At 33.6% G+C, this 25,844-nt stretch overlaps 2 protein-coding genes across 3 annotated transcripts in view; both read left to right on the forward strand.

Annotated features, from left to right (window-relative positions):
• The first annotated feature begins 4,418 nt into the window (after positions 1-4,418).
• On the forward strand, positions 4,419-11,217 carry LOC107630948 (crossover junction endonuclease EME1B). Of its 2 annotated transcripts, XM_088508047.1 has the most exons (14): positions 4,473-4,888; positions 6,066-6,113; positions 6,589-7,029; positions 7,335-7,493; positions 7,576-7,679; positions 7,831-7,959; positions 8,038-8,191; positions 8,375-8,484; positions 8,779-8,954; positions 9,982-10,045; positions 10,144-10,262; positions 10,413-10,502; positions 10,621-10,735; positions 10,809-11,217. In XM_088508047.1, exons 3-14 carry the CDS (start codon positions 6,732-6,734, stop codon positions 10,983-10,985), a joined length of 1,695 nt encoding a protein of 564 aa, XP_088364173.1. In that variant the 5' UTR covers positions 4,473-4,888; positions 6,066-6,113; positions 6,589-6,731; the 3' UTR covers positions 10,986-11,217. The 2 variants fall into 2 exon arrangements, with proteins under 2 accessions (XP_088364172.1, XP_088364173.1); XM_088508046.1 differs by lacking the exon at positions 6,066-6,113 and having other exon boundaries at positions 4,419-4,888.
• The window catches only part of LOC107631143 (RNA cytidine acetyltransferase 1), a 568,507-nt gene continuing 547,098 nt past the window's right edge, over positions 4,436-25,844 (forward strand). The window contains exon 1 of the mRNA XM_088508042.1: positions 4,436-4,888. The gene's annotated coding sequence lies outside the window, so the exon portion shown is untranslated. The remainder of the gene's footprint in view (positions 4,889-25,844) is intronic.

Consider the following 25,844-nt stretch of genomic DNA (forward strand, 5'->3'; position numbering starts at 1 on the left):
TGATCATGTGGACATGCCTTTCAGGGGTGCGATTGGGACGTTTAGCTCGTCCGATCTCTTCATCCCTTCTTCTTTTCCTTGGCTCGTCTGCTTTATTAGCTAGGAACCGATCTAGTCGCCCTTCTCGCGCCAGTTTTTCAATGACATTCTTTAGATCAAAGCAGTCGTTGGTAGAATGTCCATAGATTCGGTGATATTCGCAATACTCTGTCCGATTTCTTCCTCCTCTTTTATGTTTAATCAGACGAGGGGCGGGATCTTTTCAGTGTTGCATATCTCTCTGTATACATCCACAAAGGACACTCTGAGCGGACTGTAGCTATGGTACTTTCGAGGCTTCTCAGCAGGTTGATCCTCCTTTTTCCTAGACTCTTTATCCTTATCTCGAGGCAGGTAGGAGAATCCGGATTTTGAGGTTTCTCCTAATCGAGAATTCTCCTCCATGTTGATATACTTTTCTGCTCGTTCTTGTATCTCGTTCAGATATGTTGGATTTTTTTGGATATTGAGTGACTAAAAGGTCCCTCTCTCAGGCCGTTGATGAGTCCCATGATGGCTGCTTCTGTTGGGAGACTTTGTATGTCTAGACATGCTTTGTTGAACCTTTCCATGTAGCTGCAAAGGTTTTCTCGATCTCCTTGTTTAACTCCCAGTAAGCTTAGAGCGTGTCTGGTCTTGTCCTTTTGGATGGAGAACCTGGCGAGGAACTTTTTGGCTAGGTCGTCAAAACTTGCGATTGATCCTAGAGGCAAACTGTCGAACCACTTTATTGCTATTTTTGTTAGGGTAGTCAGGAAAGCTTTGCATCGAATTGCATCTAAGGTGTCTGTGAGATACATCCTGCTTCTGAAATTGCTGAGATGATGGCTTGGATCAGAGGTACCATCATATGGGGTCATGTCAGGAGCTTTGAAGTCATTTGGGACTTTAGTTTTCATGATCTCTTTAGTGAATGGATCTTGATCCTTGCGGGAGTTATCTTCATGGTTGGAATGAGCAGTTTTGGTTTTGAGATCGGCCTCGAACTTTGCGAGTTTGTCCTCTAGCTCTCGGCGACGTCTCGCTTCTCTTCGGAGGTCTCTCTTGGCCTCGCACTGATGTTTGGCCTCTTGTTCCAGCTGTTGGAGGCGATTCTGCTGTTCACGGAGGGCATCTAAGATTTCGGTGTTTGGAGATTACTTGTCCCCCTTGGTTTGAGGAACATCCTTTGATGCGGCATCCGTATTTTTAAGCAGAGTTCTTTCATCCAAACCGGAGTTGTGATCATTGTCAAGGTTGTCCGCCATGATGAGGGGATGACTTCCAGGTTCCCTGGCAACGGCGCCAATGTTTCGAGGGTTACCTGAAACTGAAGGTTGATCTCGGATGAGATCTGTTATTGTGGCCAGAGCTGTCGTATCCAACTTGTTTGGATATGGTGGTGCTGCTGATCCTTGATCACCAAAGGGGGTGGTACCTGCAAGAGACTCCGATGCTTAAGTTAGCATGTGCTTTAGGCAAGTTTTTTGTGTAGAATCAGAGTATGAGTTATACCTGGGTGCTCCAGTGTATTTATAGTAGTGTGGGGTGTCCGATAAGATAAGTTAGTTATCTTATCTTATCTTTTAGGGGAACCGCCTTATCTTTCTAGGCTTTGCTGCCTTTAGAATGGGCTACGTTCCTTCATTTGGGCCTGCTTGGGCCTCTATGGTGATTTGGCCAAACTCTTTAAGGAGAGATCAGAGGCGACCCAACCTGAAGAGGTCGGTCGCTCTTGTCTTCAATCAGCCCGGGTCGCATAGCTCAACCCAGGGTATGAACAAGTAGTATGCTAAAAAAGGCAGCATCAGTGATTAACAACCATAAAGCATGAGTGTATTAAGATAAATGTCATGGTTCAACTTAAAAGAGTCTGTCACACAAAAAAGAGAATTCAACTAACCTAAGTGTGCTAAATATAGTTGTCATAAAAAAAAGAGATTCACATCAAAACATAAAGGACTACACATCCTTGTCTAGTCATTGCTTAGTGAAAAGTTTTAAACCAAAATAGAAAGTCATATACACATTAAGTTAAAGTCTTCAATTCTTTTTTCTTGGAGTCTTAAATCTTGGAGTTGGGAGAAACTTCATGAAATTGACAAGTCTTGTTGTTGTTCCCGAACTAGCACCCTGCATGGAATTCACTGGGTCAAAAGTTGCTTGTGGAGAGAATCTTCTTCTTGGTGGTAACTTTGAAGGCCTTTTCATTCTAGAATCCTAGATGAATAAAAAAGTTATTAGACATGAATGAGCATTCACCTGAATAAAAAAAAGTCTAATCATGTAAATATTGTAAATATTTAGATCTCTGTTGAGAATCTTCTGACTCGAAGACAGTTGGCTGAGATAAATCTATTTCCACATATTATGCAGGTTTAATTACTCTACTAGTCCCTATAGTTTCGCAAAATTTTCAATTAGGTCCCTATACTTTTTTTTTTCTTTCAATTGAGTCCTTGCACCAAAATTTTTTTTAATTGGGTCCCTACACTTTTTTTTTCTTTTATTTAGGTCCCTGTACCAATTCTTTTTTTTTTAGTTGGGTCCCAATAAAATTAAGCCAATTACTACTAAGAGGGACTTAATTGAAAAAAAATTTGGTGCAGGGACCCAATTAAAAAAAAGTATAGGGACCTAATTGAAAATTTCACGAAATTATAGGGACCAACAGAGTAATTAAACCTATTATGCACTAGAAGTGGTTAGTGCATCTACAGTAGGCTGCACAATAGGATTATTGTCTCCATCACTTTGGTTACCATCATCTTGAGGCTACTCAACTGGTTGCTCATATGCAAGAGCACCTCCTTCACTTTTCTTCTTTTTAGCAGCAGTAGTAATAACATCAGCAACTCTCTTCTTCTTGCAACTTCTCCTTGTGTGTTCCTTTTGATTATAGAAGCTACAAGTAAATGTTTCCAACTATCTCTTTAGATAAATATTATCTCCATTGTTACTCTAAAGTTTGGGATCAACTTTACGCTTTATAGATCCTCTTCCACCCTTCTCAAATGTATCCATCTCTCTTTTCATCTTGAGCTTCCTTGGTTTCTTCTTTATTTTTGGTGTATGTGGTCTGTTGTATTCCTCTGCTTGCTTCCATAATGGTTGCCCAAGAATCAGATTAATGTGATGATTATATGTTTTTCTATATGTCTCTATTTTTAGTCATATGTGACAAAAATCTTCTGGTGGCTTGTTAACCCAAAAATATATAGCACATACATGCACACAAAGAATATCTGTACATGAATAACAATCACATGAACTATGAATCTTAATCATATACTATCACTGAATTATTTGGGATATAATTACAAAAATAAAGTAAATGACATGTAATCATTTAAAATTGGTAAGTACACAATTTTTTTCTTAAGTCCACCACATGGTTAGTTGGGTATCCATGCACTTCAAACTTTTCAATTTCATTATCTCCTGTCCAAATAGGCTTTCAATCCTTAGATTCTTTTCTTACTTTTTTTTTCAATATACTCTTTATAATTGATTGGAGCACCCCTGTGTGATTGTTTAGTTTTACCTTATTCTTGATTAATTATGGTCTGCAAAATAAATATTCAAACCTCCTTTAGCAATGTTATTATGGGCTTTGCTATTGCTTCTTTAATCTTTGCATTGAACACCTCATATGCATTGTTACATATGTATTGTTATGCTTTGAAAAATTCAAGTTTGAGTTAGAAGTAATGTCATCAAAACGTAATTTCTACACTTAATTTCATAAATTAAGTGATAATTTAATTGATATAACATCTTAATTATTTCTCAAATTATATATTGTATAAATATAGTTAATCTTTTTTATATTGTATAACTATTTGTTATATTCAAGTTTTAACCCCTATGACATTTTGTAGGGTTATATTTTATAATAATTTTTTAATATCAAAAGTTTCGATAATGATTTTTTAGATGTTAACGAGTCAAATAATAATTTTTAATAAATTTTTAGAAATTATTTATTATTTTGTTTTAAATTCATAAATTTATAAAATGTAGATTTTTTTAAATTTAAACTAAAATACGAAAATTAAATTTTTTTATTTAAATTGATTTTTTTATATTTTATTTGAATCTAATGAAATGTTTTTTTATTAATATTTATATTTTAAAATTAATAAAAAATAAATAATCTATATAAAATAATAAATTGAATTAGGTATCAAAATTGAAAATCGGATTGGACCGACCAGTTCAACCAATCTAACCGTGAACAGACAACAATTATGGTCCGATTTGTATTTTAAAACGGTTTCTCTAAAAACTGGAGGAGAACCGTCGAACCGGCCGGTTTCCAGCCGGTTGAACCGGACAGAGAATCGACCGGTTTAAAAGAAACGGCGTCGTTTTTGCCAAATTTGCTTACTTTCACTCTTGGTTCTAAAGCTCCTTCGTTTCTTTCTCCCTTTCTCCCTCCGTTTCTTTCATTCACAGAAACTCAGCCAAAAAACCCTAGCACTGTAAGCCTACACCACCGCCGCCGCAAGGAGTGGCATACTGCCGCCGTCCGTCCGTCTATCTAGCTTCCCTCCTGCTCCAAGTCTTCAACTCCCGTTCGCTGTCACCGATCGCAGCTGCTTCCTCGAGCTCGGCGTCCGTCGTCTTTGTCTGCTCAGCGGCGCTTCCGCCGCCGTTGGTTGCCGTTAACGTTCGCGTCTTCATTTAGCCGTCGTCTTCGTTCGCGTTCTTCGCCGTTCAAGTTTGCTCGGCGTTCACCGCTTCGCGTTCACTCGCCGTTCACCGTTCGGGTTCGCGTTCGTCTGGAAGCCACGTTGCCCTGCTTCAAACTCTGCGACCAACCCGTGCGCTCCACCTAGCCGTCGAACTGCTCTCTTTTGTCGCCGCCGTGAGTTCCCTAAACCCACCACCAGACAATACACTCACACAACACCAATACTCTGCTTGAAAGTCTGCAACTTCTTATTTCTATTACAATAAGTAACTATTTGATTTGGCAGTGGTTTGGATTTTTTTCATAGACTGAATTAAAGTATACAATAGTTATGTTCTCTTCTCTATCACATTGATACTAAGCTTTGAATTCTCTTATTTCGTTTCAAGTTTACCGCACTCAACATGTTTGATGAAATGCTTTAACCATATTTTGGGTTGGTTTTATCATTTCTAGCTTTTAGAAACTTAGTAAGTTGATTGCATGTGAAATTAGAATAATTGGATCTTAGTAATTAGGAAATTTTTAGCTGCACAAATAGCATCTTTGTAGAAAACATATTAGCATGATGATTCCACTTGCATTAGTGTTCTTCTGGTAAATTTTAATTGTTAGTGTGAACTTGTTAATTTGCTAATTGTTCTTGTGTTGTTGTTTTGTTGTTCTATTGTTCTTCTGTTATTTTTATTTTTATTTTTTTTTGTTGTGATTTTCTGTTCTTGAACCTGTTAAGTTGATAATTTGCTAAATTATTGGGCGGCTGTTGTTTTAATTTGCTAAATTGTTAGGTTTCTGTGATTTAATTTGTTGGATTTTCTATTTAGGTCTTGTTCTTGTTTATTTGCTAAATTGTTGTTGTGTATTTATTGTTGTCTTTGAGATTCTTGCTGGATATTGGTGATCATTGATTTATTATATGCTTCATGTTTTCATTGTTTTCTTCTTCTGAAGGAAAAAAAATTCTGTTTTCATTGTTTTGTTGATTGTTTGTTTTGTTTCAGAAATTATTTTTTTGTGATCAATGCTCAAACTCTAAATGCTGTTCTGTTGGTTTTGCAGTGTTTGTTTTGTTTCAGAAATCAATTTTTTGTTATCAATGCTCAAACTCTGAATGTTGTTCTTCTGTTTTTGTTTTGTTTCATAAATCAATATTTTGTGATCAATGCTCAAACTCTGAATGTTGTTCTGCTGTTTTTGTTGTTTCAGAAATCAATTTTTTGTGATTAATGCTCATACTCTGAATGTTGTTCTGTTTTGTTTTAAGGCTGAGTTTAGAAGAGGTGATTGATTTTTGAGTGTTGTTTTGTTTTTGTTTTAAAGCTGTGTGTTGTGTTCAATTTTCATTTTGTAGGAAATTCTTTGAGGTATATAAGAATTAAGAAGGAAGACTATTTTAACGGTATTATTCTGTTGATTCTGGTATGCTACAAGCTTGAACATAGAATTGAAGAGAGAAACCTTTTATTATTTTATCATTGGCCTATTTTTGGCATTGCATATCATTGTAGTTTGTTTATTCATAGAACTAGTTGTTTATGATCCCCTTTTGAAGTAAAAAAATGCAGTAGAAGAGTGTTTAGAACCAGTTGCTTTATTCATTGAATTTTTATAGAATCAGGTGTTTATTATAAAACAGTTTTTCCGGTTGAACCACGATTGAACCGGTTGAACCAATGAATTAGTGAACCAATAACTAGAGTGGTTCAATGACCGGTCCGGTTTTCTGAACCTTGGATTTGATACTGTCTCTGTATCACTAGTAAATATAACGTAAATCGAGTTAGATTTGTACAGAGTCTTTGTATTCTTGATGCTTTCTTGTGACGTACTATTTGTGATGTTTGGTCTGATAAAAGGATTTATCATTTATCCAGTTTTGTGCTTAATCGGGATATGATTTCCTTGGAACCAAACATAGTCTCTGGTGAATTATCCCGCGCTTATTCGAAGACAGGAACTACCACAACCCCCCGGTGGTGGCACAACCACAGCACAGCACCGCACCAGCACACACATCATGGAACCCATCATCCTTTCTGACGAAGATGACCCTTCAACGCCGTTTCCGGTCCAATCCAAGAAACGCCGAACTGAACCGGCACCTAACCAGACCATTTTCCTCGTCGATGACGACCCGACCCCACAGAAACCCCGGCTGCAACACGGTGCACATTCTTCGTCTACACCTTCGTTCGTCGCTGAGACTCCGATGTCCCTGCAATTCGATTCTGAAGTGGCGATCGTGAAATGCATTCCAACGTCTCATTCCGATCCTAATGTTAGGGTTTCCACTTGCCTGCCCAATAACCTCTCCGGTTAGTTTTGCATCTATTTCTGAAACCCTAGAGTTACTCATTCTTCGTTAATCAGTATTCTGAAGGTGCTGGAAGTCGTGTAACGCTTATTTACTTGCTGCATTTTATTGTTACATTGGAATTTTACACTTCTGATTTATGTGCTGTTTTGATCCACTACTGCTTGTTTCAAATATGAAGGATCTTATTAACAAAATTAGGCTTGTATACTGTGGGGGTAATTGTTGTTCTTTCATCGTTTAAAGTTTTGGTTTCAATGAGAACATTTAGTTGAACAGTGTCTTCATTGTCTGATTGTTATTCAGGAATTAGTCAAATGATATGTTTGGAATCAGATAACGAGTCGGAAAATTCTGCTCTGCGCGATTGTGACGAGAATGAAACAAGGGGCCCCGCATTGGATCTTCCTGGTTCAGGAGGTTCAAGATGGACTTCAAATTTGATTGGATCTGGAAGTTCTCCTGGTACATGCTTGTTGAAAATTTGCTTGTTTTTTCATGACCTGAAATGCTGTGTTTATTTGCTAATGTTATTTGATAACTCCAGAGAGACATTCATTGGAAACTATGGAGATGCACATATCAAGTGGAAATGATACTCAAACTGAAAACTCTTGGGACAATCCTTCAAATCCAACATCTTCTCAATTGGTTGGCTGGCTGTTAATTTCATGAACAATTTAAATTAGTTTCTTCCTATCTTATTTGCTTTTAAATGAAAATGGGACTTATTGCATTTAGCTGCATGCATTTGAGATTATTTCTTGTGATTATGAGTTGTATGAGCTCATGTAATGACCAGGAGGAGAATGTCCAAAAGAAGAAAAGATCCAATATTTCTGCAAAGAACACTGGCAAAGCAACAGGAAGAACAAAGATGACAAAAGAGGAAAGAAGTCGCTTGATGGAGGAAAAGAAACTACAAAAGGAAGTATGTGTTATGGAGCTCTGATTTATATTTTATGTCATTCATGGTTCAATTTATAATGCATGAAAATCCTCTGTACAGCAAGAGAAGTTAAGAAAAGCAGCACTTAAAGCTGAAGCTGCAGAACTTAAAAAAATGGAGAAAGAAAAGCAGAAGTGGGAAAAAGGGAAGTTTGCCACAAATTCCATTGTAGCAGAAATTGACACGATGGTAGTTGAATCAGGATCAATTGGAGGTACATTGACGATACCAGAATGCTTAACTTCATGATAAACTTCTTTCATATTATTTAATTATGTTTGTTTGGTCACAAACTCTACTCCTCTTGCTTATCCGAATCCATAATTACATGATAAGTTTTGATACAATTTCTCAATTATGGATGTTTTGTCATAAAACTTCTATTCTCTTGCTTCAGGACATCTGCTTACTAGATTTTCTGAAAAAGGGCTTAAATACCAGATTACATCAAATCCCATCAAAGGGTCAATTTTATGGCATATGGAAGTTCCAGAACAACTTTCACAGGTAAGAAATTCCTTTATTTCATCTGCAAGGACTAAACAAATTAAGCATTTCTCTTAAAGTAATCTGTATCATTTGTTTTCTATCTTGTTTTTTTGGTGTATCCCGTTTTTTGTTAGGTGTTTTCTGCTTACAATGTTTATTTTATTATAATTTCTGAAAGAAAAATTTTTTGCTCTATTTTTGTAGTTTATGACCCTCAGGTTTGTTAAAGTTATCCCCCTCCCCCCCCCCCCCTTCCCCCTTTTTCTCTTATGCTGGACAGATATGAATATGAATTTTATATATTATTTGCAGCATTCAACTAAAAGAATTGAGATTTCATATGTGTTACTGGTTTATGAAGCTGACAAATTTTGTAACCTCATCACAAATGATTCTCTTTGGGGTCATCTCTCTAGCATTCAAAGTCATTATCCATCCTATACAGTTTGTTATCTCACCAATAGATTGATGGCTTACATTAATAAAAGGTGAGTTATATATTGTATTTTCCTTTGTTCATCAATTCAGGTAGCAATTGGTTGCATTTATAGTTTTGTGCATAGCATTTTGTTTGTAAATTTTGTAATGTGTGCACATGCAGATGTGGTGTAGAAATGCTGTTCTAAATCTACTTCATTTGTTCATAATCTAGACTTCGTAATTTTACTGTTTAGAATATGATTTGTATGTAAGGGAATTCATGTTTCCTTTTTTTTTTTATCGAATATGATGGTTTGACATGTAAGTGGAGTTGGTTGTATATTATAAAGGAAAATCAGTTAGTTTAAGATTGCTTCCCCTTGCTTTCATTCTGATTCTTGACCTGCTTATTGATGAACTATAATTTCCTTTTCTCGACAATATTTCTTTGTTGTAACATTTGTGAAGAACAGAATTATTTTAATAAAAAATGGAAAGATTATTCTAAGCATAATAATTATATGATGACAAGGAAGTGTTAAGTTGTCATCAAATTAAAGAGTTGGCAGTGGATATTTTAAGAAATCAATTAAAAATAAATAATGATGCATGCATGCATGGTTTAGATATTTAGAAAGTAGTGGTTGTAATAAAAATATATGTATGATATTTGTAATCATCACTGCCTTACTCTTCATATATATGTGTTATGGGTAGTGCTCAGAGTGTGTGCACAATTAAGAATAAAAGAGTGTGAGTGAGCAACAAGTATAAAGGAGAGTGAGTATGTGTCTAATAACGAGGTGTGTGTATTTGTCAGAGAGTGAGAGAGTGTAACTAAAGTGAGTTAGTGAATGTAATACATTTTTAGTGAGTGCATGTGTTATTTTATACACGGATAAAAGAGTGTTATAATTTTCTTCTTGTAATTGAGAATTTGTAATTTTTCACATAGTCATAATATTCTCAAAATTGTTTAAAGATAAATTATTGTGATCAGTTCCATCCCGTTTCTCATCTTCAAATTTTAGTTGCGTTATTCTGTTAGTTCCGTTACTCTGGTACCCAACAACATTGATTTGCATGATCTTTTAGGGAACAGGAAAAGTACAAGAATCCTGATAAATATAGCAGTTGGAGGCGTCCGCCTGTTGAGGAGGTTGAGGAACTGACCTTTTACCAGAAATAAAGTCTTATTTTGAATCTTCACCTCTGATCCTTGTTTGAACATCTACTTTGTGTTAAATTGCCTTGTAGGTGCTTGCAAAATTAGCAACTCATTTCACCAAAGTTCATTCCAGGCAGTGTGTGGATGAGGCTGAACTGGCTGAACATGTTGCTGGTTTGACAACCAGCCTGGCATCTTGTCAATTTAGGTACTTTACCAGTTTACCCCATTGTTTTTTAGAAATACAGTTAATCCCCTCCCCTCCCCGCTCCCCCCCCTTCCCCCTTCTTTTTCCATCCCACACACCAAAAGAAAAAGAGGAGTTAAAATGCCGGTTATTTGTTGATTTTAACTGCAGAAAGAAGTTAACTCGATTATCTGTGAGTGCAAATGGAGCCCTTGTTCCAAAGGACAGTGTTGATCGTAATTTAATAAAGAAATCGTTGTGGTGAGTGATTTTTACATCTTTTTATTATATAAGGAAATGCTAAGAACCTCTTATTAGTAAGTACATGCTAGTCATTCAGTTATATTATCATGTTCCTCACTTTGGCTTCTATGAATAGGTTAAAAGCTTTGGTTGCTATCCCCAAGGTTCAGCCTCGATTTGCTATTGCTATTTGGAAGAAATACCCAACCATGAAGTCCTTGTTAAGCGTTTATATGGATCCAAGCAAATCGGTATGTTTTGTTTATTGTCCTTTTTTTTTTATACGTGTTTCAGTATGAAAATGCGAGACTTGTATTGTGACAGGAGCATGAGAAGGAATTTTTACTTAAAGACCTGACAGTAGAAAATCTGGTTGGCGGCGAGAGAAGATTAGGTGAGGTTTGTTCAAAGAGAGTGTATAGAATTCTAATGGCGCAAAGCGGAAGCATTCGAACCGACGACATTGAGGATGGTGCTGATTTCTTTGCGCGTCAATCATAAAACGCAATAGAGCTTTCTAATCTTTTTGGGTCGGAATATGTAATCCCTATTTAAGAAAGGGTATCAACATGGAAATGCTTTCTGTCATTTTTAAATGAATTGTGTCAAGTGTACATAATAGGACTTGGTTTGGACTCAATTTAAACTAGCATTTTAATTTTGCAGTTGTTAGAGCAAGCTAAGGTTTGTACAGAACGTTAAGAACGTATATAACAAACCATAAAGCCTAAAAGCCACATACTCAATAAGTAGTAGTTACGTTGAAACCTTATTGACGCCTATTATTCTGCTGTAGAAACTTAGAAGATGGGCCATGGCCATGAAGGTCAGGATGAGGGTGGCGCGCTTGCATGTTTGTTGCATCATTATTGCTGGAATAGACGTTGCCAAGTCATTGCACTTGATGGTGCTTCTACTTGTTGATGAGAACCATAACTTTGATGAGGTTGATACTGCTGACTACGCTGAACTGATGAGGGCCCTGCAGAATTATCATAATAGATACAAAGAGGCCTCGGAAAAGATGATTGTCCCTGCCAACTAGGCTCCCCAAGCATGTTAGCATTCTGCTGCTCAGTAATGTTTTGGACGCTCGAAATCTTCGGCGGGGTTAGAGGCTGATAATGAGGTGCATCACCACGGTTTTGAACAACACGATAATAATAATAATAAGCAGCGGCAGCAGGTCCTTTTCTCGTGACAGGCACAACTTGATTTGATGGCATTGGCATATTGTGGAATTCATTCTCTCTGGCCAGTAACATTTGCCGTCGATAACAATCCTTCTTGTCTTCCTTCATAATCATATCCACATTTGAATTATCAGAAAGCTTCATACGTGTATATTTGATTCCAAGGACAATGCAACATAACAAATTCAATAGTAAAACTATCAAATGAAATATAGGTAGGTATGTAGGTAAAGATACAAACAAGCACTAGCTAGACGGTTTATGATTCTTAAAAGCCTCACAGCAACATATCTTTTTCATTTTTTCTCCCCTAAGCATGACCAACCTGAGTTAAGCCATTGTCGTCAACAACTGGATGATGAGATTCAGGAGATGATCCATTAACTGTTGTTCCCTCGTTGTTGCTGCCATTATTATCATTATTATTAGCACGTTCTTGCTCCTTTGCGACAGAAGAGGAGTCTTTGGTTCCATGTGGATTTCTGCAATTAGCACATCGACACTGAAGAGAGCAACCAACTTTATATCTGAAGCAACCACAATTATTTCCCATGCACTTAATCTTTTCGCAGTCGCAACCTTTGCTGCGTCTTTTTACTTTATCAACAACAGTAATCTTGGGTTCAAACGCCCGTGGATTACGCAACTCTATTTTCTTCTTCGCCTCATTCACAGAGTCCTTATTCTCTGGTCTATTCAAGCAATTTTCGCAAGAACAAGAATCTTTGCAATATTTTCCAGCTTTGAAGCATTCACAGTAGAGCTGCAAGCATTTAGTCTTTTTGCATTTGCATCCCCTATTGCCATCATTATTATCACGTTCTTGATCATTAGCATGTTCTTGTTCCTTTGCGACCGAAGAGGATTCTTTGATTCCGTACGTATTCTTGCAACTCGTACATCCACACCGAAGAGAGCAACCAACTCCAAACCTGTAGCAAAGACAACGCTTATCCTTGCACTCTGACTTGCTGCATTTGCAATCTATTCTTTGTCTTTCTACAACAATATTGCCATCATCGATCGACGATGATCGCTTCTTTTCATTGTTTTTGCTACCACTATGATTAGTATCCGAAGCTAGGTTCATGTTTTTACCGGTGTTACTACTCTCAGAAGAGGCCATGATGATGAGCTAAAAAGAAGTGAGTGAGAGCTTCTATCTATCAAACTCAAATGCACGGTAGCAATATGTAACTAGTATTTCAATCATTGGCTAAAGGTAAAGATTGGGTTCTCACTTGTTAAGCCACTTCCCAAGCTAATCATAATGATCTTTTAACTTCCGTTTTTTCTTCTTTTGGTAGAAAATAAGCATATTATTGTTGTGATAAGGATGAAAGATAAGGTGGATGACCATCATTAATACAAGTGTTTGATTTTAATGTTGAATGGCTCAACTCCTCATGGCAAATATAAATTAATGAAGTTGAAATTATAAGCTTCACATGCTTATAAATAGTGAAGTAATTTGAAGAACTATACACAATTAATAAAATCTTCTCTCTCCCTTATACGGACACACTTTTCTCTCTCTTTATATTTCTTTATTTTATATTTGTTACCTCTTCCTTATTTATTTATTTAGTTATTTTATAACACGTTATCAGCACGATGCTCTAACGAAATTTTAGGAAGACTCTAGGTAACAAATTTTCATTATAACGAAGCTCTTTCATCTTGAATTTAATGCTTTTAATATATCTAGAAATAATTATTTATCATGGATACTAGATGTTAAAATCCATCTTAATTTAATGGATCTTGAAGATACCATTAAGGTTGAAAATAATACATCCCAGAAGGATAAAACCAAAGTATTGATTTTCCTTCGTCATCATGATCTTGAAGTATGATTGAAAAATGAATATCCCACATTAAAAGATCCTGCAGATCTGTGGAAAGACCTTGAAAAAAAAAAGAATAATCATGAAAAGACGGTGATACTTCCTCATGCCCGATATGTTAGAGAAAATTTTCTCGACCTTCCATGCCTCGAATATGCTCCTGCAGCAGCAGTATCGAGAAAAAGAATTTAAAAATATTCTGAGTTAATTTCTTGCTTTCTTGTTGCTGAATGCAACAATGAGTTACTCTTAAAGAATCATGAAGCGCGCCCAGTTGGCGCCGCCCCATTTCCTGAAGTAAATGCGGCAAATCATTACCCCAGAAGAGGTAAATGACAAGGTTTTAGTAGCAAGAAAAATTATGGAAGGAAAATGAATTATGTTCACAAAGGATCTCACCAGAAGTGGGATAAAGAAAGAAACAATGGGCAAAGTAAATCAATTGAGGATAAATGCTTCCGTTGTGGTGGAAAGGGCCATTGGTCACGTACCTGTCGTACCCCAAGGCACCTAGTTGATCTTTATCAAACATCCTTGAAAAAGGATGACAAAGGAAAGGAAACAAATTTTGTTTCAAATTATGAAAATTCCACCACTCATTATGATGTATCTAATTTCTTCGAGGATCCTGAAGGAAGTATTGGCTATTTGATCAATGATGGAATAGTTTGATATATGTATGTGTTTGTTAAGTATTTATGTGAATAATTTTACTGTGCATGTACTTCTACTCATTTTATTATTATTATCATTTGTTTTTGAAGAAAAATGGTAAGGACATATTCTGAAGATATTTGCCTTGCGGATAGTGCAAGTTCACACACTATTCTTAAAAGTAATATATATTTTACCCATCTTGTGCCAAAAGATGAATATGTTAATACTATTATTGGCTCGGACAATGTGATAGAAGGCTCCAGAAGAGCTATAATTTTGTTTCCTGGAGGAACAAAATTTATAATAAATAATGCACTGTTATCTACCAAGTCCCTGAGAAACTTGTTGAGTTTCAAAGATATTCGCCGAAATGGATATCATGTTGAGACAATGAATGAAGAAAATCATGAGTATTTATATATCACAACTCATGATTCAAATAAGAAAGTTATATTAGAAAAATTACCCTCACTTTCATCCGGATTGTATTATACCAAGATTAGTGCAATTGAATCACATGCCATTGTAAACCAGAAGTTTACTAGCCCAAATGAATTCATAACTTGGCATGATAGATTGGGTCATCCGGAAACAACCATGATGAGGAGAATTATTGAAAACTCTCATGGACATTCACTAAAGAACCAGAAGATTCTTAAATCTAGTGAATTTTGTTGTGCTGCATGTTCTCAAGGGAAGTTAATTTTAAGGTCATCACCAGTAAAGATTGGATTTGAGTCCCCTGAATTCCTAGAAAGAATTCAAGGTGATATATGTGGACCTATTCATCCACCATGTGGATCTTTTAGATATTTTACGGTCCTGATAGACACATCTTCGAGATGGTCACATGTGTGCTTATTATCTTCTCGCAACCTGGCGTTTGCGAGATTACTGGCTCAAATTATTCGATTAAAAGTACAATTTCCAGAAAATCCAATCAAAGCAATTTGTCTTGATAATGCTGGTGAATTTACTTCCCAAGCTTTTGATGCTTATTGTATGGCTAATGGAATAAGTGTTGAACATCCAGTAGCTTATGTTCACACACAAAATGGGTTAGCAGAATCACTTATTAAACACCTCCAATTAATTGCTAGACCCTTACTTATGAGAACAAATCTCCCAACCTCGGTTTGGGGGCATGCTATTTTACATGCCGCAACACTTATTCGTTTGAGGCCAACGAGTTACCATCAGTTCTCTCCTATGCAATTAGCATTTGGCCAGTAGCCAAATGTTTCCCATTTAAGAATATTTGGGTGTGCGATATATGTTCCCATTGCACCACCTAATCGCACCAAAATGGGACCCCAAAGAAAATTGGAGATATATGTTGGATATGATTCTCCCTCTATAGTGAGATATCTTGAGATACAAACTGGAGATGTATTTAAAGCCCGGTTTGCGGATTGTCATTTTGATGAATCAAAATTTCCAACATTAGGGGGAGAGAATAAGTTTCCTGAAAAGGAACTTAATTGGAATGCATCATCGTTGATGCATTTAGATCCTCGATCAGGGCAATGTGAACTAGAAGTTCAAAAGATTATACATTTGCAAAGAATAGCAAATGAATTGCCTGATGCATTTTCCAATACAAAGAGGATAACCAAATCTTATATACCAGCGAAAAATGCCCCAATTCGAATTGATGTCCCAGTAGGACAAGTAGCCAATGAAAAAAATTCACGCCAGAAGCGTAGCAGGGCGAAAAATGCCCCAATTCGAATTGATGTCCCAGTAGGACAAATAACCACTGAAGCAAATACACGCCAGAAGCGTGGCAGGCCTGTCGGTTCCAAAGATAAAAATCCTCGAAAGAGAAAAGAGGTAAATACTATTCTTGTTGAAAAAGACATAGTAGAGATACCTACAGTTGTCCAAAATTCTGATATAACGCCAGAAGACGTTCAAGTACCTGAAAATTGTGAAAATGATGAGATCTCGATAAATTATGTCTTTACAAGAGAGAAATGGGACCGAAATAAGACAATTGTCAATGAAATATTTGCATATAATGTGGCATTGAATATCATGCATGAAAGTAAGGATCTTAAGCCAAGATCAGTCGAAGAATGTCGACAAAGGAATGATTGGCCAAAATGGAAAGAAGCCATGAAGGCTGAATTAGACTCACTTGCAAAACGTGAAGTCTTCGGACCTGTAGTCCGTACACCAGAAGATGTAAAACCTGTTGGATACCGGTGGGTATTTGTGAGAAAGCGAAATGAGAAAAATGAAGTTGTGTGCTATAAAGCCCGACTTGTGGCACAAGGTTTTTCACAAAGGCCCGGTATAGATTATGAAGAAACGTATTCCCCTGTAGTAGATGCGATAACATTGCGTTATTTGGTCAGTTTATCTGCATATCATAAACTGCATATGCATTTAATGGATGTGGTAACAGTCTATTTATACGGCTCATTAGATCATGATATCTATATGAAAGTCCCTGAAGGATTAAAGATATCTAAACCATCCAATGAATATTCGCAAGGGTTATACTCAGTCAAATTGCAAAGATCTTTATATGGTCTAAAGCAATCTGGATGAATGTGGTATAATCGTCTTACTGAGTATCTGGCCAAAAATGGATTCAAGAATGATGATATATGTCCATGTGTTTTCATAAAGAAATCCGCATCTGGATTCATTATAATTGCTGTGTACGTTGATGATTTAAATATCGTTGGGACTCCTGAAAAGATTCCAACAATTATAAAAACTCTAAAAGAAGAGTTTGAGATGAAAGATCTTGGAAGAACTAAATTTTGTCTCGGCCTGCAGATCGAGCATATAAAAAACGGGATCTTTATTCATCAAACAACATACACAGAAAAGATCTTGAAAAGATTTTATATGGATAAGTCACATCCATTAAGTACCCCAATGATCGTAAGATCTTTGAATGTGGAGAAAGATCAATTCCGTCCTAAAGAAGAGAATGAAGATATCCTTGGTCCTGAAGTACCATATCTTAGTGCCATTGGAGCGCTAATGTATCTTGCTAATAATACACGACCCGATATATCATTTGCTGTGAACTTACTAGCAAGGTATAGTTCCTCTCCAACCAGAAGACATTGGAGTGGAATCAAACAAATCTTTCGATATCTTCATGGAACGGTTGATATGGGATTGTTCTATCCTTATGGATCCAAGTCACAACTAGTTGGCTATGCAAATGCTGGATACTTGTCTGATCCACATAAAGAGAGATCTCAAACAGGATACCTGTTTACATATGGTGAAACAGCTATATCATGGAGGTCCACGAAACAGACGATAGCAGCAACCTCCTCTAATCATGCTAAAATACTAGTGATACATGAAGCTAGTCGCGAGTATTTTTGGCTGAGGAGTGTGATCCAATATATTCTGTCATCATGTGGACTGATTGATCAGAAGATAGCTCCAACTATCCTGTTTGAAGATAATACAGCATGTATTGCTCAACTTAAAGGCGGATATATCAAAGGTGATAGAAGCATATTTCTCCCAAATTCTTCTTCACTCATGATCTTCAAAATCAAAGGGCAATTGATGTTCAACAGATCCGCTCAAGTGATAATCTGGCAGATTTATTCACAAAGTCACTCCCAAAATCTTCTTTTGAAAGATTGGTACATCAGATTGGGATGCGCCGATTTCGAGATATAAAATAATGTCGGCAAGATGGGGAGACTGTACTCTTTTTTCCTTAGTCAGGTTTTTTTCCATTGGGTTTTTCTTGACAAGGTTTTTAATGAGGCAGTCCCCATCACTAAAGGATATTGTACTCTTTTTCCTTCACTAAGGTTTTTTCCCACTGAGTTTTTCTTTAGTAAGGTTTTAACGAGGTAATAATCCTAAATGGTCATCCAAGGGGGAGTGTTGTGATAAGGATGAAAGATAAGGTGGATGACCATCATTAATACAGGTGTTTGATTTCACTGCTGAATAGCTCAACTCCTCATGGCAAACATAAATTAATGAAGTTGAAATTATAAGCTTCACATGCCTATAAATAGTGAAGCAATCTGAAGAACTGTACACGATTAATAAAATCTTCTCTCTCCCTTATACGGACACACTTTTCTCTCTCTTTATATTTCTTTATTTTATATTTGTTACCTCTTCCTTATTTATTTATTTAGTTATTTTATAACAATTATCTATTTATTGTTAGTTATAACTTATAACAACCTTGAAGTCTTGTCAAGAAGTCATAGGAGTTTTATAACTGATTTTATATATAGTATAAATTCTTATTCTTTTAGCAAATATGTAAATGAAAATTTGAGGTGTTTCAAAAGTAAATGAAAGTTTTTGTTTTATTTCATTTATATCATGCCACATTAGAAATTTTATTATAATCGATTCAATTCTCTTCAAATTCAAACAAGAAGTCAAGGAGGCCTATATTTGACGAGGCAAAATCAAAGGAAACAAATGTATTTTTATGTTTGGAATATTAATAATAAAATTAGCTCAAGTCAATAAAACGAATAAATGAAAACATTATTACAAATACTATTTTTTTGGACAAGTCAAGTATAGTTGTTTTTATATGAAATTAATAGTTAAAAATTATTATAAATTAATTTAAGAGATGAGTACTGTTTTAATCTTTAAAATTTGAAGTCAAAATTACAATCGTTTCTAATTCTTTTTTTATTTAAAACTAGTGTATGTTTCCGTGTTCTGCACGGGATAATACATAAAATTATATAAAATTTTTTATTAAAATTTAAATAAAAAATATATATAGTAATTATTATTATAAATATTTTATAATTTAAAAATATTAAAAATAATTAATATTTATTTTAATCAATTTGGATTAGTTGAATGATTATCTCATTTGTCTGCTTAAGCAAGTATTTAGAGTTCGAATCTCACCTTTAATAAATAGAGCATCAATATATGGTGGATTAATCCTCGACTTGTCGAGTTAGGAAATCCGTAAAAAAAAATTGTATTTATCTTTAAAATAGATTAATTTTTCATTAATAGCAATACTTATAGACTTTTGTCTTTTGTTGAAATTTACTTAGGACAATTTTATTTGTTGGTATCGTATTCATTCTTAAAGTCAAAACAATATGTCAACATTGTTACTTGTTAAAACTTCACATTTTATGAAATAATTTTTAAATTTTTAAATTCATAAACTTATGTCATTACAAAAGTTATTAGATCAATTAATATTTCTTAATAACATGGTGTACCGAAACACCATCGTTGAGTATTAGTTAGTGTGAAGAGAAACCAATAATAACTTTTGTTATTCAATATATAATTTATTCTATTGGAAAATAAATTAATATTTCCTAAATTTATAAATATATTTTTTTCTAATTTCTTACACCATTTTATTTGAAAATATTTACTATTAAAAAATAGCAAATGATCATACTATCCCACAATATATATATATATATATATATATATATATATATATATATATATATATGATGTGCAAAATAATTTCTTATCTTGAAATTAATTCTGGTTAGTGAGATAAAATTTAAAATATTTTTTATTTTCTTATTCAAATTTAAATTTAAATTTAGAATTGATTAATGACTCATTTTTTTAATTTCAATAAAAAAAATAAATTGGTTAGATGTAAAATATTTAGCATTTAATAATTTCAATCATTTAAATTTTAATTACCAAAAATTGGATTAAAAATTAATTATAAACTTAATAATCGATAATATATATATTATATTAGTACGTAAATAATAATATCTAATGTATTAATAATTTATTTTTTGATAGAATTAATGTATAATCTATTGATAATTGATTTATTATCTAACATTTTTTTCATATAAAAATAGTGATCTTATTTGTTATTATTATTTAAACAATTTTTTTATAAATTTTTAATTAGGTAATTAACTTAATTAATAACCTTTATTATTGATTTTATACTAAAAAAATATCAGTTTATACTATTTACATATTTTCACTACTAATAAATAAATAAAAAAATATTTATACTATTATATTTATTGTCCTAGATGATGACTTAAGTTACTTATTTTGTATGTTAAATAATGTTTTGTATATTAATTTATTAAATATTAAGATAAAAAAATTTGTTCAATAAATTATATAAATAGTCATTACAGAAAAAAATTATATATCATATATAATAATCCATGATATATATAGTGTCATGTATATATTAAAATTATCTATTTTAATGATGTGAGTTATTATTGTTATTATTACTTTTTCGTTACATTAAAAAATAATATTTAAAACTAAAAAAAGAGATAATTAATTTTTTTAATTTGAATTAAAAAATATCTTGTAAATATATTCAACTTTTACATATACTAAGTGTTATAATATTAAATAGTATAATATTTGCTATAACAATGACTCAAAATATTAATCCAAGATATATTTGGGCTTAGTAAAATCTCAATGCAAGCAAGATCAATTAAAATCTGTTGTTAGAGTCTCAAATCCAACTTAGGTTCATTACCTTAAAGGCCAAATGCAGATGAAGCCCACGTGTCCCCTCTTAAATCGACTCAGATTGGATCTCTATTGCTAGTTAGATATGGTAATGAGTACTCAGAGGAGCGTGAGAAGCCCCTTTCCATCCCTCACTCCTATTTAAAAAAAATGCCCCCGTTTCTTCTCCGTCATTGCAAGTTCTTGTTTAATTACCCCTTAGGAAATGCAGATCTCCTCTGTAAACTTTTGAAAAAAATTAACACAAAAAGACATAATATAATAATCATAAAATAATCAGTTCAATATAATTCAACACAATTTATAACATATTCGTTATGAAAAATAACATTTCAAAAGGAGAAAACATAAAAATATATTCTAACATAATAACATTACATAATTTTTTGGGACGATACTGAGCGACATAGTGACGGACTTGAGAGGCAGAGAAAGTGAGTTAGAGAGAGAGAGGATCGAGGCTGAGAATGAGTCTGAAAGAAAAAGGAAGAATTCGAATTGGAGGAAGAAATTAGGGTTACTAAATTCAAGAAATGAATTTATATATATATATATATATATATATAAATTAGGATAAATTAATAATTTTATTCCATGGGGTGGGTACTTATGTCTGTGTCCCATTAGGATTGGTAAAAAGGAAACCCGCCCTGTCTCGCCAAAAGCCCGCAATCTCGTGGGCTAGCCTACCCCGCCCCGCCTAGTAAGGCGGTCTTAAATTTCTCCCCCGCCCCGCCTAATGGTAGGCTGGCGGGTTGGCGGGCTCTCCTTTTTTTGTATAAATCATTAACTATTAAACAATATACATAATTTCACAATAATTTCAATAAATTTATAATTTCTAAAAATATAAAAAAATATAATTATAAATATGTAATAAACATCATTATAAACCAAATTTTTTGAAACAAAATAATAAAATCAATATTGTCCAAAGCAAAACAAATATTGTCCAACATATATAATTAAACATCTTCAAGTTTATAATCAATCAAATATAAAAACATAATCCAAAATATAACTTAGAACATTTTCAATTATCATTATCATCTTCATCTTCTTGTAGATTAATAACATCATAGAAATTTGTAAAAAAATGGTCTTGACAAAATAAAAGCTTAGCCCAACGGGAAAACCTGCACCGTTCCATCGAAGCCCGCCAAAGCTCATGGATTAGGCGGTGTAGGGTAGGCGGGCTTAAGTTTGGCAGTTTCAAATTTTCAGCCCAACCCTCCTTTTTTGTCGGGTTATGCAGGTTAGCCCGACGGATTTTGGTCTGTTTGCTACCCCAAGTCCCTATCCATTTTCGGGTGGCAGGTCATGAGAATTTAACGAGTTCCCATCTAGCCCTAAAATGCGAGTAATCTCTGCAAATACATTTTTTTGGCTATTTTTGTGATCATCCATATTGCTAGCATTCATTGGTTTGTGACGTGGAGATATTTTAGCCACTCAATAAATTCTCAGATAATCAAAGTTTAGGTTATATCATTTTTATACAGTCACATGTATCCTTGTTATAATAATATTAATAGAAGATAAATAGATAAACACTAAGCTATTGTTTGAATATAAGATAAAAAATAAGAGAAAATAAAATAGAAAGAAAGAAAATGAGAGGAAACAAAATGGAAAGAAAAGTATATTTTTTTGTGTGTATTTAGATGAAGAAAAAATGAATGGAAAGAAAATAAAGGAAGGCATTTTTTTGCTTGAATGGAAGGAAAAGTAAGAAGAGAAAAAATTATAATAGAGTAAAATTATATTAATGTTTTTATATATTATATATGAATTATAATTCAAATGGTAACTCTGTATTTTAACCCATGTTTGTACTTCTGCATAAGTTTTCTTCGCAACTTTGAAAAAAAAATTTTACATGAGCTCCACATACATTTTTATGTTTTTTATTCAATTTTTTTATTGATCCAAACAATGAAAAATTGATTTTGTCATCTATTTTCTTCTCCAACATTTTATTTCCCTACAAATTCTTTTAATCCAAACAATGCAGAAATATATATATAACAATAACTAATATCACATATTAGGTTAATTTATGTTGATAAACCAAAACCACCCCAAAATTACCTAAATCCCCAAACCCAAAAACATTACCTAGTTATCTTCATTTACATTTCTATATAATTCGAATTAGGGTAATAAGTAATAAATCGAATCTATAGGATTCGAATTACTTGTCATTGTGATTCGAAAGTAAATTGAATTCAATGAATTCGAATTATGTCATCCCTTACTAAATCGAATCTATAAATTTCGATTTATATGGTCCATGCTAAATCGAAGCAATAAGGTTCGATTTGTAGAACCTATGCACAATTACTCAAGAGGGGGGGTGAATTGAGTATTGCAACAACAATGTATCTTTTTGCGAAAGTTAAAGACAATATACAAAAGTGTTATTGTACTAGTATTTTTCCAAGAGCTTAACTCAATTGCTAAGCATTTATAAGGAGCTTTTACTTTCCAATAGACACCAACTCAAATAAATTGATCAAGCTTTTCACCAATCGGACTTAAGCTATTCCTTAAGTACTTACGAAGCTACTTTTCGATCACAATTTATTTGCTCAAAGGTAAAAGACAATAATATTGAAGAGATGAGTTTGGAGAGATGCAAACGCTATTTAGAGTGGTTCGGCACAATCCTTGTCCTACGTCCACTTTCTTTCTCAATCGCTATTGAGAAGTTCCACTATTGCCAAGCTTCAAGGTGCTCGCGCAAAACCTTTTACAATCCGAGTCCTTAGTTTCTAACACCTCACGGTATATGATCACCACTCGTATACTAACCCACTCCACTTAGAGATACCTCCTCTAAGATTTGCCTTGAGTACTTAGTATACTTCTTTGGTATCCTCACCGACTATAGTGTTTATAACTCTTGACTCAACCTTGGAGATCACACTCCAATTTACAAAGTGTTACAAGAAAACAATTCTCAAAGAATTGTTGAGATGAAATGAGTACTCTCTAGAAGAGTGTATGATTACAAGTTTAGCACTATTGAACCAATTGATATTGCTCTCTCAAATTGTGTATTATAACACCTTAAAAATGTGTAGAATGAAAGAATATGAACAAGATAGTTTGCAAATACTCACTTGTGTGAAATAAGGCTTCAATCCATCTATTTATAGACTTCCCAAACCTTAGAAACGTTGGGGAGTTAATGGGATGAAGCCGTTTTGTTAAAACTAGCCGTTTTTTATGTTTTTGAATCATTTGCATCGATGCATAACACTTTGCATCGATGCAAATGTGTCTTTGAAGCTGAAATTTGAATTTTCAGCTAGGTTGCATCGATGCAAACATCTTTGCATCGATGCAACAAGTCGTTGCATGTTTTGCATCGATGCAAGATGAGTGTGCATCGATGCAAACCTTAAAGAATGGCTTAAAATCACTTCAAAATACTTAGGATTGATCTCAAACTTGTTGGAGTCAATTCCTATGCTTTTGTACCTTTGAAAACAAGTTTTTAAACCATTTGGCTAGCATCGAATTGCAAGATGTGCATCAAAACATTTTGTGAGTGTGTGTTGAGAGATTTAGCAATTAGTTCTTAACAAGAAGTTACCTAAGTCCTAAGACACTATACTTGTCTTCAAATGTTGTGGACTTGAGTTTCTTGTTGTTGTTGTGTTGCTTTCAACTCTTCATTCCTCAACGTTGAATGTTGGTTGATCTTTCAACATGCTAGTTCATTCAAGTTGTTTGTTGGTTTGTCTTTCATGTCGTTTGTTGGTTTGTCATTCATCAAAACCTACGAATACAAACTTCGCATACAAGCAACATGTTTTACACGATTTATACTCACTTAATAGCAATACAGCTCATTGTAAATCGAATCTCCTTAATTCGATTTAGTAGCACAGATAGCATCCAAGTAATTCAAATCTTATAGATTCGATTTACTACGAAAACACATAATTCGAACTCCATAAATTTGATTTACATAGATATGTAAATTGAGACATGTGCGTAATTTTTTTTACTTTGGCAAATATACATAAAATTGGTTTGCAAATGGTTTATAAAGGTGATTTACTCCACATATTATAACTTGCGAAATCATAGTATTTTGAGAAGTGATGTATAGACAACTTAGATGTTGATAAGTCTGAAAAATTTTAGAAAAAATAAAAATATAAAAAAATTACATGTTGATCCATAAATTTTTTTTTTAAAAATTTGTCCATAGTCTATGATTAATAACTTTAAAATTATATATATATAGAGAGAGAGAGACTTATAATTTTGTTATCGACGATGTTAGTGGTTATAGAGAGATTTTTACCTTTAAATAAATTATAGAGAAATTAAAAACAAAATTGGTTGCTATTTTTTTGACAATTTATTTAGTTTTTAGTTTAAATTAAAATAAAATTATATATTCAATTTATATTTATTTGTTTATCCTAATGATTGTATATATAATAGATAATATATTTAAGCATGTTTTGAAAGAAACTATTGAATTTTATATAATTGAAAGTTAACTATGAAATTGAAACTAAGATGAAGTGAAATACAATAAACATATGAGGAGTGAAATTAAAATAAATAATTAAAAAAAGTAAAAAAAAAAGCAAAAAAAATAATGCATGTAGCTGATAAAATAAAATACACTGTAAAAAAAATTAGTATAATCAATGAATATAAAAGATGAAAGACAAAAATTAAGATATATTTTTGTTAAAAAATTCAAGAAAAATATTGTGAAAAAGAACCTATTAATTAATCAAGTTTTATGAAAATATTATAAAAAACTTAAAATATTAATAAATAAAATAGTAACTCTGATGAGCGGGTAATTTATACACTTTTTGGCATTGTTTTTAGTATGTTTTAGTTAGTTTTTATTATATTTTTATTAGTTTTTAATTAAAATTCATTTTTCTGGGCTTTACTATGAGTTTGGGTGTTTTTCTGTGATTTCAGGTATTTTCTGGCTGAAATTGAGGGACCTGAGCAAAAATCTGATTCAGAGGCTGAAAAAGGATTGCAAATACTGTTGGATTCTGACCTCCCTGCACTCGAAGTGGATTTTCTGGAGCTACAGAAGCCCAATTGGCGCGCTCTCAATTGCATTGGAAAGTAGACATCCTGGGCTTTCCAGCAATGTATAATAATTCATACTTTGCCCAAGATTTGATGGC

This window comes from Arachis ipaensis, chromosome B3, assembly GCF_059453495.1.
Source record: "Arachis ipaensis isolate K30076 ecotype BB chromosome B3, ASM5945349v1, whole genome shotgun sequence".
NCBI lineage: Eukaryota > Viridiplantae > Streptophyta > Magnoliopsida > Fabales > Fabaceae > Arachis > Arachis ipaensis.